Source organism: Leishmania infantum, chromosome 4 (assembly GCF_000002875.2).
Source record: "Leishmania infantum JPCM5 genome chromosome 4".
NCBI lineage: Eukaryota > Euglenozoa > Kinetoplastea > Trypanosomatida > Trypanosomatidae > Leishmania > Leishmania infantum.
In genome coordinates this window covers 385,855-400,053 of record NC_009389.2, presented here as the reverse complement: position 1 = coordinate 400,053, position 14,199 = coordinate 385,855, and the positions used below count along the sequence as shown (strand labels likewise).

General features: G+C 62.6%; 6 protein-coding genes across 6 annotated transcripts; all 6 read left to right on the top strand.

The window, feature by feature from the left end:
- Window positions 1-940: 940 nt before the first annotated feature.
- On the top strand, window positions 941-2,392 carry LINJ_04_1090 (conserved hypothetical protein; the record flags this gene model as incomplete). Its single annotated transcript, XM_001462911.2, has 1 exon — window positions 941-2,392. The coding sequence occupies one exon, from the start codon at window positions 941-943 to the stop codon at window positions 2,390-2,392; it is 1,452 nt and encodes a 483-aa protein (XP_001462948.2).
- Window positions 2,393-2,966: 574 nt separating this feature from the next.
- On the top strand, window positions 2,967-5,597 carry LINJ_04_1080 (conserved hypothetical protein; the record flags this gene model as incomplete). Its single annotated transcript, XM_001462910.1, has 1 exon — window positions 2,967-5,597. The coding sequence occupies one exon, from the start codon at window positions 2,967-2,969 to the stop codon at window positions 5,595-5,597; it is 2,631 nt and encodes an 876-aa protein (XP_001462947.1).
- A 734-nt stretch (window positions 5,598-6,331) lies between these two features.
- LINJ_04_1070 (conserved hypothetical protein) lies at window positions 6,332-6,721 on the top strand (the record flags this gene model as incomplete). Its single annotated transcript, XM_001462909.1, has 1 exon — window positions 6,332-6,721. One exon carries the CDS (start codon window positions 6,332-6,334, stop codon window positions 6,719-6,721), a length of 390 nt encoding a protein of 129 aa, XP_001462946.1.
- Window positions 6,722-7,190: 469 nt separating this feature from the next.
- On the top strand, window positions 7,191-8,648 carry LINJ_04_1060 (hypothetical protein; the record flags this gene model as incomplete). The annotated part of the gene is made up of 1 exon (XM_001462908.1): window positions 7,191-8,648. One exon carries the CDS (start codon window positions 7,191-7,193, stop codon window positions 8,646-8,648), a length of 1,458 nt encoding a protein of 485 aa, XP_001462945.1.
- Window positions 8,649-9,819: 1,171 nt separating this feature from the next.
- Window positions 9,820-10,890, top strand: LINJ_04_1050 (acyltransferase-like protein, copy 2; the record flags this gene model as incomplete). The annotated part of the gene is made up of 1 exon (XM_001462907.1): window positions 9,820-10,890. The coding sequence occupies one exon, from the start codon at window positions 9,820-9,822 to the stop codon at window positions 10,888-10,890; it is 1,071 nt and encodes a 356-aa protein (XP_001462944.1).
- A 1,968-nt stretch (window positions 10,891-12,858) lies between these two features.
- Window positions 12,859-13,785, top strand: LINJ_04_1040 (acyltransferase-like protein, copy 1; the record flags this gene model as incomplete). Its single annotated transcript, XM_001462906.1, has 1 exon — window positions 12,859-13,785. The coding sequence occupies one exon, from the start codon at window positions 12,859-12,861 to the stop codon at window positions 13,783-13,785; it is 927 nt and encodes a 308-aa protein (XP_001462943.1).
- Window positions 13,786-14,199: the final 414 nt, after the last annotated feature.

The window sequence follows — 14,199 nt, the reverse complement described above, 5'->3', positions numbered from 1 at the left end:
CCTCGCNATACCTCTATGACATTGTGCTGCCTGCACATGTGAGAAAGTCAAAGCCTTCTTTGTACGACTTTTCCTCTCCTCATACCCCCCTCCTTCCCCGTCTATCATACCCCCTCTCACCCTCCTCTCTTTTTTTCTGGGCTCACTTCTTTGAACGTGTTGCCACCGATCATGTGTGCATTCGCGTTTCTTGGTCTGTGTGTGCTTGCTTGCAAGTAGGAGTGGGCAAGCATCGCGGCTGCCACTTATCTCGCTGCCGCCCTGCTAGGTGCCCATATGCGCGAGAGCAAGTACAGCGACAGCAGAAAGAAGCACCTTTCACCATATTCACGCTCCTATTCCCTCATAATCTTCTCCACACCTGCATACATACACGAGTGAGGGCCCGACGCTTGAGCCCTGCCGAGACGGAAAGGGCAGGTGGAGAGTCGAGCACACGCACACGTTGACGCAACACATGGGGTCTTCATTGAGAACGTATTCGCCTGTTGCCTGTTGATTCGCCCTTTCTTGCGCCAGAAAGGGACCACAAACGCTGTGTTCCGCACACACACACACGCGCACACCTACGCACAGATACAGAAGCGCGAGCAAACCTCTTTTTTTTTGCACTTTTTCGTTTCTGTTGGCGAAGACACTCCCATACGCACGGAGAAGGACGGCAAGACCACACCTCACCGACAGCATCTTCATCTCCCTCCCACTCGCGTCTCCCTCTGAGTGGGCTCTTCTTCCTCATTTCCTCCGTGCAGCCGAGGTGCTGTTTTGTTTTGACTTCTCAGTTTTTTTGCTGCGTGTGTCTTGTGCACTCCGCTCCGCATTCGCTCCGTTATCGAGCGCACGTGCCAACTTCCCGGGCAGCTGCGCAGCACACTGCAGTTTTTTTGCCCGCCTTCAGAGAAGATACAACGACCCACCCTTCCCCGGCTAACGGTGCTTGATGAGCTCCGCTGGTGAGGTGAGCGTAGCCGCCGGATCGGCGGTGGAAGGCGAAGATTCACGTCTTCGCGTCGGCGATGCGTTAGACGAAGTCGACGACGGCTCAGCAGCGGCCGCCTCGCCAACTTCGACAACATCGGCTGCCACGAAGGCGAAGAAGAAGTCGGCCAAGACGCCGACTAACAGGCGCACCAGCGGCAGCGGCATCGATGTTTGCGACAACGACGACGGCCAGGCCCTCTCTCGGTGCCTTGTGTACTGTCGACTGCGCCCCACCATCAAGAAAGATTACAAGGAAGGCGGCCACGCGCTCGTCACTCTGGAGGACAAGCGCGTCGTCGTCAAAGATGAGCGCCACTACGACTTTGACGGCAGCTTCGGCCCGCTCGCCGATCAGTCGGAAGTGTTCGAATCCGTCGCGATCCCGTGCATTGACCATGCTTTCAACGGCTTCTGCTCCGCGCTGATGTGTTACGGCCAGACCGGCACTGGGAAGTCCTACACCATGTGCAACACCGACCCCCATCACCTCGGCATCATCCCCCGTGCGGCGAAGTACATCTTCGAGAAGATCCAAGCCAACGAGGCGAGCGACCCGACGCGAACGTACGTGGTGACGGGCCAATTCGTGCAGATCTACCGCGATAATCTTGGTGACTTGATGGTGCATGAGGGCAAGGATCGGGTGGAGATCCACTACGACGAGGAGAACGGGGTGTCGCTGACAGGGTGCACCTCCCACGCCTTGGCGAGCTCCAAGGACTTCATGCGCTTCTACAACGAGGGAAATGCGCGCCGCGTCATCGGGTCAACCGCCATGAACGCGGAGTCGAGCCGCGGGCACACCGCCATGATCGTCTACGTCACGTCTGAGGACATGGAGGACATCAGCAAAGGTAAACTGCGCGGCAAGATCACGTTCATCGATCTGGCCGGCTACGAGCGCTTTAGCAAGACTGGCATCACCAACGCCGACCCGATCCGCAAGGATGAGGCCAAGACGATCAACGCATCTCTCCTGGCTCTCGGCCACGTCGTCAGCTCCCTCTCAGCCGGCACGAAGCACGTTCCGTGGCGCAATGCGAAGCTGACACGCATCCTGCAGGACTCGATCGGCGGGCGTAGCCGCACCTCGATCATCCTCACCGTTGGCCCCAGTAGCGAGCACCTGTACGAAACAACCAACACGCTTCAGTTTGGTCTGCGTGCCATGGCCGTCAAGGTGGAAGCGAAGTGCGTGGGTCTCTCTCTCTCTGTGTCTGTCTGTCTGTGTGTGTGTGTGTGTTCGTGTCAGACAGACAGACACAGACGGTGGCGCAGCACTGCTCTCATGCCTCCTCCTCCCGCAAGGATGGAGAAGGAAGGGGGGCAGAGCGGGGCAGTACGCCTCTCGTTTCCTTCCGTGCCGTCACCCGCGTGCCTTCTCTGGTTGTGGAGCATAGAACTAGATTGACGGAATTTGCGCTCTGTCCGTTAGACATATACGTGTGTGCTTGGATAGCACAAGAAGCACGGCGCCTTCTCTATCTACGGCCTCATTCAACGCAGTTGTGAGCCACGCCGCAGCTGTACAGAAGGGTGAGCATCCCCCCACCCCACCCTTTTTCTGCTGCGACACACGGAAACGAACACCTCTGCCCGCCTCCCTTCCGCATCTTGTCTTTCCGACCTCGGTGTGTCACGCCCCTCACACGTAGACAGACGTGCACGCGGTGATGCTGTACTTGCGCCATCACTCCCTCCCTCCCTCCGTCTTTCTCTCTTCGCCTCTCCTGCAGGAACGGATATCAGCTGCGCAGTGCCGCTCTTCTCTGTGCCCTTGTGCGTGAGCGAGTGCCCGCGCATCGGCATTCTGGACAGCTTCCTCTCTTGCCGACACAGCCCCCCCCCCATCCCATTTCCACGCATACACGCACACGGACATCCTCAGCAGGATCTCTAGGCCACACACGCGTCGTCTCCCCCCTGGCCGCCTCTCTGCACGTATTGTTCTCTTCTCTCCTAAGCGTGTGCGTGCACCGATCATCATGTCCTCTCGGCAGATGCGCCGCTTGCAGGATCTAGTCGATCGTGCCACCGGCCTCGACGCAGACGACTTCGACGACGATGCAGTGCCGAGGACGATGCAGGTGAGGAAGTCGGACCACCACCGCCAACGGAAGAAGTCGAAGAAGACGGAGGCTGCCGCACCACACGTGCCAGGGACTGACATCCTCGCTGGCCCTCCTACGCTCTCGTCGAGTACATCAGAGCGACCCAAGAAGGGCAAGATCGATGCTAACGAGGCAGCACCCTCTGCTCCAGCACCGCCGCCGTCGACCAGCGTCACTACAGACGACTGGGAGGAGGTGAGCGAAGATGAGGATCACACCAACGGCAGTACAGCAAGGCGGAATTCGAAGAAGACGCCGATGGAGGACGCGGCAGCCCGTGCGGAGGAGACCGCCGCCGCCGCCGAAGACGCTAAAAAGCGGCGGAGGGCGGAGAAGAAGAAGTCGCGGCGGCAGCAGCAGCGACAGCGGCAGGCGGAGGAGGAGGCGCTGCTGGATGCCGTATTGGCGCGCCGCCAGAACGAGCAGGTCGACCCTGCCAGCAGCAGTGGCGTGGGCAGTCCAGTAGCGGAGCATCACCCCGGTGGTGGGTCGGTGCTGGTCGCAGCATCTTCAACAGGAACGGGCCCGTCAACGGGCGGTGCGGTGACAGGAGGCGGTGCTGGCGAGACTTCGTTTCTTCAACTCGTGATGGCCTGCGACGCCCATCAGCTCGACACGCGTCTGGAGCGGATTCGCATGTTTGGCGCAGAGGCAGTCGAGGACGTCGGCGACGGTCGCACGCCGCACCGCCGCGCTGACGGGCGCGTGCGGGACACCGGCAGCGTCTCCTTCTTCCCCGCACATCACATGACAGTGAAGTTTGTTCACAGCGCTTTCGCAACGCCCAACCGCTATCGCTGGATCCCGTACGACTCCCTCGGCATTTTCCTCACCACTGAAGAGGCGCACGACGTGTGGGGCCAGGTGTGGCGCGCCTACCTCCTCGTCTGCTCCTCCCACGCCTTTCAGCGCGCACAGGCGTCGCTGGAGGCGTGCCAGGAGCGTTTGGGCGGCGTGCAAGACCTCGTCGACTGCCTTGCGCGAAACCGCGTCTACCACATTCCGACCCTGCTGCAGTGCGTGTACGCGATGGAGGCCACTGGCGAGAGCGCCTTTGCGATGGAGCTGCTGGACGTGGCGCTGTACCAAGTCGGCGTCGTGCTGCGCCGTTTCGCGCTCTCCGGAACGTGGGTGTCGCGGCAGCTGCCATGCCACCGCAGCGCCAACACGCTCATCTTTCAAGTGCTGCAGCGCGGCGTGCATGCGGCACTGAAGCGCGGCTGCCTGCGCACGGCCTACGAGCGCACTCGCTGCCTTCTCTCCCTCGACCCAGACGACCCGTGCGGCATGTTGTTACTGCTCGACTACACCGCGCTGCGAGCGAAGCGTTGGGTGTGGCTGCTGGAGGTGCGCCACCGCGCCCTTGCAGTGCGTGCGGCACGCAGGCAGCCTCGCCGCGGTGCTGCCGCCGAGTCCGAGGAGGCGGATGTGAAGGAGGCGCTGGCGGCTGCGGGGCTGACGCTGCGTGACGCCACGCTCGCCGAAGACGTGCTGTGCCTTCCAAACTATGCGTTCAGCTGGGCACTGGCGAAGCACTTCATTGAACGCGAGGAGGCGCGTCAGCGCTCTGACGAGGTGAGCGGCAGTGCGTGCCGGCCGTCCAAGGTGCTCCGTGGGCTCACGGATGCGCAGCGTGCTTCCCTGGCGGCCACCCCGTCCGCGGTGGAGCTTCTCTCGGCGGCGGTGCTGCGCTTTCCACAGGCGGCGGTTCGCCTGGTGGACGCGCTCGGTGGTGTCGACGTGGTGTGTGGCACCGAAGGAGCAACGCTCTCGTCGTCATCTCAGGCAAGTGCGTGGCAGCAGCTCATGTGGCAGGCAGACGGCCACCCTGACAGCGCCGCGGATGCCGCCGTGCACAACCGCCTGGCCGATTTATTCGTGGCCCGTCACGAGGAGCTGTGGAAGCTGAGCGAGTGTATCTCGCTTCTGCGGCATGTCGTGCGGCGTATGCTCTCCGAGCCCGCGACTGGCGTCCGTGCTGCCGACAGCGGTGACAGCAGTGAGGAAAATGCCAACGAGCTGTCGTCTGTCACCTGTGTTGGCCAGTCACGCTACCGCAACATCACCCGCGACTCCGTCATGGGCGCGAGTGTGGCGCCGATTCCTGCCGATCTGCTCGAGCCCGACGCTGCGGAGCTGGCCATGGCACAGGAGGCCGCCGCGCTTGGTCTAGGGGCTGGTGAGGACGGCGCGCAGCCGGCCACCGTGCAGCGGGTCATGCAAATGCTGCGGGGCAACCTGGAGACGTTCGGTGAGAACGAGTACGTGCGCAATCTGCTGTACGAGGTGCGCCGCGAGTTCCAAGACCGCATCTGGGGCGGTGCCCGCGAAGGGTCTGGAGACGACGAGGCTGGCGGCGAGCAGCGTGACTGGTACGATGTCGACGGGAGCGAAGACAAGGAGGAGCAAGAGTGGTACAGCGTCGCCAGCGGCGGGAGCGAGGACGCCGACGATGACGCGGCTCCGGGCGATGGTGACGAGGTCGGCGAAGCGGCGCGCCAGTGAGGGGGTGTGCGGACAGCGGCTCTGCTTCGCCCGACTATCGTCGCTTCCTTCTTTCTCGTAGCATCATCACCCCCAACCAGCCAACCAGCCAGCCCCCTTCTTTTTGCGGCACTGCAGGCGGGCAACGACGCTGGCAACGTGCGTGCAAGAGGCAGTGCACTTGCGTACACGTGTGTGTGTGTGTGTGCGTACTGCGATGCGGTATAATGGACAAGAAGCTTACAAAATCCTGCAGCTGAGACTGGCCATGACCAAGGGAACCGAAAGCGAGAGCGACGGCGTGAGCGATGGGTGTCGCGGGTTGCTGTTGTTGAGCCCACACATGCGTCATCTTGTTGACTATCCGGCGTTGGATCCGACGTGCCCGGTAGTGTTGGGGCGGGAGGGGGGTGACCGTTGATGCGAGAACCACGGCGATTGCCACTCAGGTGCTTGTGTCCTCTGCTCACAGCTCCTCACCATCGTCGCGAACTCGCTCACGCTGCGTTCAAGCTCACCTTAACGCGCCGTAAAGGTCTTGGTGAGGCTTGTCGAAGGCGCGCGCGCCAATGATGATGATGGTGTGTGTGTGTGTGTGACGGCATCCTGCCGGGCAGCGCGTGCAGAGGGACCGCCGCTACGCGCCCTATCCTTCCTCCCCCCAACGTGCCTCCCTTTTCCCATACTCGACCCCCTTCTTCTGAGCCTGCGGTGACAAGCAGCCACGGCCGTGTGCCGGCAAGAATCCGTGCCACATGTGGCCCTTCTCTTCCGCGGCCGCCAACACGCGGTCGTCATCGTCCATAGCGGCATCGCTGCCGTTGGAGCGGCGCCTGATTCGTGTCAGCAAGGCAGACATTAGCCGCGTCACCGCCGACGACATCAAGCGCGTGAGCGCCCGCCTCACGAACGACGAGCTCACCACCTCACTGCGGCTTCTGGTCGAGACGAACCGACTTGGCGATGTGCTCGCCTCGGCATCGTCCTCGGCCTGGGCGGAGGCGGTCGCGGAGGTGACGGAGGCGCGAATGGGGCTGAGTAGCAACGTGATGCGGGACCGCATGAGTCTCCTGTACAACATCTTGCCGTACGTATCGGACAACTTCCTCAGCGCCATGGGTAGCTCCTACTCACGCGACCCGTAGCGCCGCTCTTCTTCTCCGTGCTACACATCTGAACCCACCCATACACATGAAGAAAGGATCCCATCATTCGTGGAATGTCGGCAGCACCGCGCTTGGGTATCGCCGCATGCTGTACGACGTGCCACCTAGGGCAGAAGGGGGTGGGCGAGCGGAGGCATCGTCTCGCCCATCGTGGCCTGTCCAGCTCACCTCCCGTCCTTCCTCTGCGTTGGCGCCTTCACTGGCTGTCCTTCTTTTCCTCGCCTTCTCTCTCTCACAGCAGCGCCAAGCACACCGGCATACTCACAAGTGCGCTCACAGAACAGATTCGTAGACAGACCTCGCCGCCTCGTCACCGGGACAGCTCAGCACGTCCTCTCACCCCTCGCAAAACGCGCCTGTAACGGACGCTGCTCGCGCTGAGGTGCGTGTGTGGGTGTGTGTGTTCGGTCATCTCTTTTCCCTCTTCCTCCTTCCACGTCTCTCAGACATGTCCGACGCTTCTGCGTCGCCGTCGCCGTCGGTAGAGCCCTCTCCGGAGTTCACCCTTCGTGACTACGTGGTGCATCAGCGTGTATTACAGCAGCTGCTGCGGTCTCAACCGGTGTGGCTGCTCGACGACGTGCTCAGCCTGCGGTATCGTGCACGACTCCGGCTGTGTCTCTCACCGCGCCCGCAGCTTCACTTCACGGAGGACGCTGAAGATGACCCTCACTCCTTCGAGACGGACCGGCCGTCGAGTAAACACCACGACGCAGCAGAGCACGGTGACAGTGACTCCCAGGCATCCGCCATGGATGATGGATACCCTGTCGTCCCTCTCACCCCCGCCTGCAGCATCGAGCCGGCGGCGGAGGCGGGTGAGGCGTGCGGCGGTGGCCTGCGTCTCCGCATTGCCCCTGGCGCTGCCTGTGGTGCCGCCGCGTCAGCCGATTCCCTCTCCTTTCTCATCATCCCCGCTTCCACGGCGGCAGGGCTCACCTCCGCCTCGGCCTGGGTGACGGTGCTGCGTCGTCTCTGCCGTCTGTCCAGTGCGCCGCCGCGCGTGAGTGGCGTTGTCGACGCTGCTAATCGATTGAAAGGCGGTTGGGGCACACTGTCGGCGCCCTGTCACGCCGATCCCGTGTCGGCAGACCAAAATGGCGCTGTCACTCCGTCAGCGATCAATGAAGGTGATGAGGGCATGCTGCCGATCGCAACACCGACCCCCAGCTCCTGCAGTGGCTATGCATCGTCTCCCGCTCCTGTGGAGGCGCCTCCTGTGTCTTCGCCGGCGCACCTGATGGCCGGTGCAATTCTTGACAGGGATGTGGAGGAGGATAGGCGGCAACTCGAACGCCTCACTGAGGCCCTGCGCGCCCGAACTCGCGAAGCGGCGGAGCTTAAGGCACAGCTGCGACAAGTGACTACGACGACGCCGTCTCTAGCTTCCGCACGGCTCGATCCGACGCTGTCCACCAGGTCTGCCGTGGTCGACAGCACTGCTGCTGCCACACCAGCGGCAGTGGCTGCTGGCGAGGAAGTCGAACGACCTCCAACAATGGCGCACGTGGGCAGCGGCCTCGTGCCGGCACTGCAGGGGTTTCCGCCTCACCTGGCCGAGATGTCTTCCGAGGATGACGACGACGACGAGAGCGGTGGCGACGACGATGAGGGCGGCTCTTCGGGCGAGCGAGGCACTGGCCTAGCGGCGCGGAACTGCTTCAGAAGTAACGCCAGCAGCGCGGCCTTCGTCCTCTCCGAAGACTCGGCACGGCCACAGGCGCCACGCAGCGGCCATGTGTGCAACCTCGGCTCCCTCGGCCCCACGTGCGGCGACGAGGACGCGCTGCGCATTTACAATGAAATCCACGGAGGTCACAGCAGCAGCTGCAGCAGCGACCGCCGCTCCTCGTCCTCGTCCATGTCAAGCGCCACCTCCGTGAGCATGCCGCAGCCAGCTGGGTGAGGCTGACTCGCTCGGGCCCACACCACCGCAGCGCGCGTGTCGGCAAGCATCGTTGCGTGCACTGCGAAAAGAGGTGCGCTTGTGCGTCTTCATGTCGAGAGGAGACACTTTAGAAAGCGAGAAAGGGGAGATACGAGCTGCCTCTGTGTGTGTGGGGGGGGTGTATATGCATGTCTGTGTATGTATATGTACATGTGTGTGTGGGTGGGTGTGCGGGCGTGTGCGAGCCCAAGGAAAACAAAAGAAGGCCGAACGGCACGCGCACCTATCTGCTCTCTCGACGACGGGACACATTACGTAGGGACGGCCATCGCCTCCACCACTCGATCCCTCGAACGAAGGCGTTCCCGCTTTCTCACACGGGTCAGTATCGTGCTTCATCTCTCTTTCTTCTCTTGCCGTTCCTGCCGTCGCTCACTGCCACACACGCGTTGCCATCTCGCTACACGCGCTCATCCTTTTCCTCAGAAGGCTCCCTCCTCCTCTCCTGAACGACGGGTGGGGTGGAGGATGCGCACACCTCAGCGCGTGGTGCCTCAGCGGCCAGTGCACGCCCACTCTCCGGCTGGAAGCCGAGCAGAGCCCCCCTCGCCCTCCACCCCCTCCTATCCCCTCGCCGGCGCCGGGCCACTTCGCGTGGTGGCAGGGCCAGGGTGCCTAGGGCGTGAGAGGGGGAGGTCAGAGCGACCGGCGGCCGTGCACACGCTTGTACGATCCATATGGGCGGGCGACGTGCCAGCGTGGCTGGAGCGTGTCTCCCCGACCTGGGCCCCCCTCACACCGCCTACGGCTGCTTGGCACCACGCGGAGAGGGGGGAGCGGGAGGGGGCCAGTGGCAGGGCCGTGGGAAGGCGTTTGAGGGGGGGAGAGTGACGTGGAGCCCCGCTCATTGCACGAAAGCAGACCGAGCGCGTGGAGTCTTTATAGCGGCCCTCCTCCTCTTGTCGCCGCTCGGCTCTGTCTGTCTCCCCGCTCCGTCGGTACGCCTCCTTCGCACCTCTCTGTCGGTGTGTCGGACTATGTGCCCTCCCACTTCTCGTCTCCAACTCTTTATCTTGCGTTCCTTGCTGCTGCCCTTCTCGCGTACGTACATAGGAGGCGGACACCAACACGGGCACACACACACACGCACACCTGCAGCATCGCGTGTATTCCCTCGCTCTCCGTAAAGATGGGTGCAGCGGTGGCTCGCGTAGTACATGAGACGGCCGCACGGCTGCCGCACCTGACGGGCAGACAGCAGGGCGCCCTGCTGGCCGTGGCGCTCGGCACCGGCTACACACTTCTTCGCCAGCGCCTCGTGCCGAAGTGGATCATGCAGAAGTGGTTTCTGCTCTCCTCCACCGCCCTAATCATTCCATCCTCTGCGCTTGTCTACCTGATCGACCCGCTCCGCTACCTCGGTGTGCCGCGGCGGTGTGTGCAGAGCATCTGCGTCCTCATCTTCGGCTGCGTTTTCAAGGCTGTGTGGTGGGTCAACCCACAGATCCGCATGCACGTGCAGTTCGACGCCAACGAGCATGGAAAGCCGGGGTGCTGGGACGACATCGCCCGTACCGGCACCGCCTTTACACTGAACCACACCTCCTTCTGGGATGCCTTCGTGATGGTCGGCATTACGCCCATGTCGCACCTAATACAGATGCGCACACTGATGAAGTCGTCGCTGCGCAAGATCCCGATCTTCGGCGGCGTCTTCGACCGTGTCGGGCACTTCCCCGTGCACTTCAAGTCGGGCGAGGACGGTAACTTCCACGTGGACAAGGAGAAGCAGGCGATAGTGTCGCAACACATGCGCTGGCACCTGCGCCTCGGCGGCAGCGTCGCCTTCTTCCCTGAGGGCGCCGTCAACAAAACCCCGGAGACGCTGCAGCCGTTCCGCTACGGCACCTTTGCTACCGTCATCGAGCATCGCCTCCGCGTCTACTACGTGGTATCTGTCGGCAGCGAGAAGACGTGGCCGCCGCGAATGGCGTGCGGCGGGCTGCCGGCCGACGTCCACATCCGCATCGGCGCCTACCCGATCGACTTCGACAGGGACTCCAGCAGAAACGTCGCGGTGGGACTGCAGGTGCGCATGCAGCAGGTGCGGGACGAGATCGCGGCTGAGGTAGCCGCCGCGGAGGAGAGGCGGAGGCGGCGACGCAACGGTCCAGTGTCGGAGGCGAAGGGGGCAAAGACGCTGGACATTGCGCCGCCCCACACTGCTCGTGAGGCTCATCCGACAAGGGCGACGGCGTAAACCCGCCGTAAAACCTCAACGGCCCGCAGGTAGGATTGCTGTGCAGGGAGCCGACCGCTGTCGTCGTGTGAACAGACAGGTGGAGGGGGTGGAGCGGAAGAACAGTCCACCAAGAGGTGCCTGCGGCCCCATGGTCACCGACGCACGTGCAGGAAAGCACCAGCTTCATGCGCGCCCCCTGCCCCTCCACCTAGTCACCTCACTGCCACGATAACGCCCCCGACCCCCGCCCTCTGTGTGTATGTGTGTGTGTGTGTGTGTAATGGCCTCCTTACTTGCTCCCTGTCATAGGCGCTGACTTGGTTCGCAACTTATTCATAATGCTGATGCGTTCGTGGCGTCGATATCTTCTTGCGTGCTCATCACTTCGTGCTTGAGAAGCGTGTTTGATGGCCCCTCTTCCTCCCCGTCCTTCTTCGTCTGTGCGCGAGCAGATGCTTATGGTGTAGGGCGTCGAAGACGGTCTTCAGCTCCCCTCATCCGCTCACATAGCATGCGCGTGTGTGTCTGCACATGGGTGCCTCGATTTTGGTTGCCAAGAAGCTCCACTTCACGTTGCTGCTTGTCTTACGGCGTGCCCTCTCTTCTCCATCACCCGCTGTTGCCCTTACGTCTGTCGCCGAGGTGCGCGGCGGGCAGGGGCGGGGAGAGGGGAGCAGGTCGGGGGGGGGGGCACAGGAAGCACCCGCTCAGCGATCGTCGCAGCGTACAGAGTCCAGCGCTCACGTCCTCGACTCTTTTTCCCTGTATTTGTCACGCCATCGCACACGCACAGCCGGTAGGGGTGCCACGTCGCCCTCCGGCGTCGAGCCTCCGCGTGAGAGGATGGGGTGCAGTTCTATGGCACCTCGACATTCCTGCAGCCTTCCTCCACGCCCATCCCCTCCCACAAGACAGCAGCTGATGTGGCATCGAAGCGGGAGGAGTGAACGAGGGAAGAGCGGGGAGGCGGCGGCGAAGAGGTCACGGCCAACGCGGTGCATGTATGTTGCCCGTGTGATGGGCTCGCTTGCTCGGCCTTTGCCCTTTCTCTCTTCGCCACCTCTCCGCTCGTTGCCGCCAAGCAAGGCCGAAAGCAACATGCACGCGTCGTGGTGTGGAAACAGGGGCGCGCCCATCTGCGGATCATCCACGTGCCTTCGTTCGCCCTCGTCGTCTCAGTTCTCGTCGCACCCCCGCACGCCCCTGCTATCGGGAGTGTATGCGAGGGATGCAGAGACACACACACACACAGACACACAGTGCAGGCGCATCCCACCATTACGTTCTCTGTAGGCTTGTATTTTCGGATACGCGACGGGCCAGCCATCCGCCTCATCCCCTCGCCAGCCGCCTATTTGATTCACCCCCTCCCTCTTCCTCACCCGAACGACGGGTGGGGTGGAGGATGCGCACACCTCAGCGCGTGGTGCCTCAGCGGCCAGTGCACGCCCACTCTCCGGCTGGAAGCCGAGCAGAGCCCCCCTCGCCCTCCACCCCCTCCTATCCCCTCGCCGGCGCCGGGCCACTTCGCGTGGTGGCAGGGCCAGGGTGCCTAGGGCGTGAGAGGGGGAGGTCAGAGCGACCGGCGGCCGTGCACACGCTTGTACGATCCATATGGGCGGGCGACGTGCCAGCGTGGCTGGAGCGTGTCTCCCCGACCTGGGCCCCCCTCACACCGCCTACGGCTGCTTGGCACCACGCGAAGAGGGGGGAGCGGGAGGAGGCCTGTGGCAGAGCCGTCTTTATCCCCGTGCATCGCTGACTCGCTCTTCGTGCGTGTGCGTGTGTGCATGTGTATCACGCACCAGCAACAACATCAGGCTGTCGTGCGCGGCCCGTACCCTCGACAGGCGGCACAGTACTTCCTCGCCGCATCTCTCTTTCTCTGTCTGTCTCCCTGCCAAAACTACGCAGCACATTTTCTTCCAAGACATCAAAAACGAATCAGTCGCAGAGGTGCAGAGCGATAGAGGGCGTCGGCGAAAGATGGCCAGCAACTCTGTCGTCTTCGTGTCGATCGCCTGCGCGATCTGGTACGTGCTGCTTCGCCAGCGCCTTGTTCCTGTCAAGCTCATGCGGGCGTGGTTTCTGATGGTCAACATCCTGACGATTCTGCCGGTGTCGGCGCTGACGAAGCTCGTTGTGCAGCTTGGCCGCCTCGGTGTGCCGACGTACTACGTGCAGCGACTGTGCATTATACCGCTGGTCGTGGCCTTCCGCATGGTGTGGTGGCTTAACCCGCAGATCCGCATGCAACTCTGCTTTGACCTCGATGGGAATGGCCAGCGGCTGTCGTGGGAGGACATCAGCCAGCATCACGGCGCGTACGTCGGCAACCACGCCTCCTTCTGGGACGTCTACGCCTTCATTGGACTGACACCGTTTAGGCAGCTCCTCAACACACGCACGATGATGAAGTCGTCGCTGCGCAAGATCCCGATCTTCGGCGGCGTCTTCGACCGTGTCGGGCACTTCCCCGTGTACTTCAAGTCGGGCGAGGACGGTAACTTCGAGGTGGATAAGGAGAAGCAGGCGCAGGTGCAGAAGGGCGCCGACGCCCACATCGCCAGCGGCGGCAACCTCGCTATCTTCCCTGAGGGCGCCATCAATAAGAATCCGCGGGTTCTGCAGCCGTTCCGCTACGGCATCTTCGACACCATTTTCAAGCATCGCATGGAAACCTACTACATGGTGCATGCAGGTGCCGAGAAGACATGGCCGTGGTGGACGATGATTGGCGGCATGCCGACGGACATGCACGTACGCGTTGGCCGCTTCCCTATCGACTACGATCACGAGGACAGCAAGGACGTCTCAAGGCGAATGCAGCAGCACATGCAGAAAGTGTACAATGAGATTCTGGCGGAAACGGAAGGCAAGGACGCCATCAGCGCCGAGGCGAAGGCGTCCTGAGCAGTAACCCGAACGGTGGGGAAGCAGAGCTGATGGGAAGTGACGTAGGGCACGGTTCGCGTCCTGCAGGCACTGTATTGTGAGTGGCGGAGGACGGGGCAGCAAGGGACGGCGTGCGAGACAAGCCAAACCGATCCTTGGAGCAGGAGAGAGGGATGCGCAGGCGCCTGTGGGCAAAGGGCGAGTGAAAGATGCAGATAAGGTGTGAAGCCGGACGCGCGATCGACGACGTGCGCCGTCCCCTCCTCCCTACCATTCGTCCCCCTCAGCCATCCCCCCCCCCCAGACGCTGGTGCAGCTGGATGTAATGCATTCTTTGCATTTTCATGTGCGCACTCTCTCTCCTGTGGCACGTGCTGTCCTGTGCAGGCACATGCCCTACGGCCCTCTGCTTCTCCCTTCCCTTCATGTTCG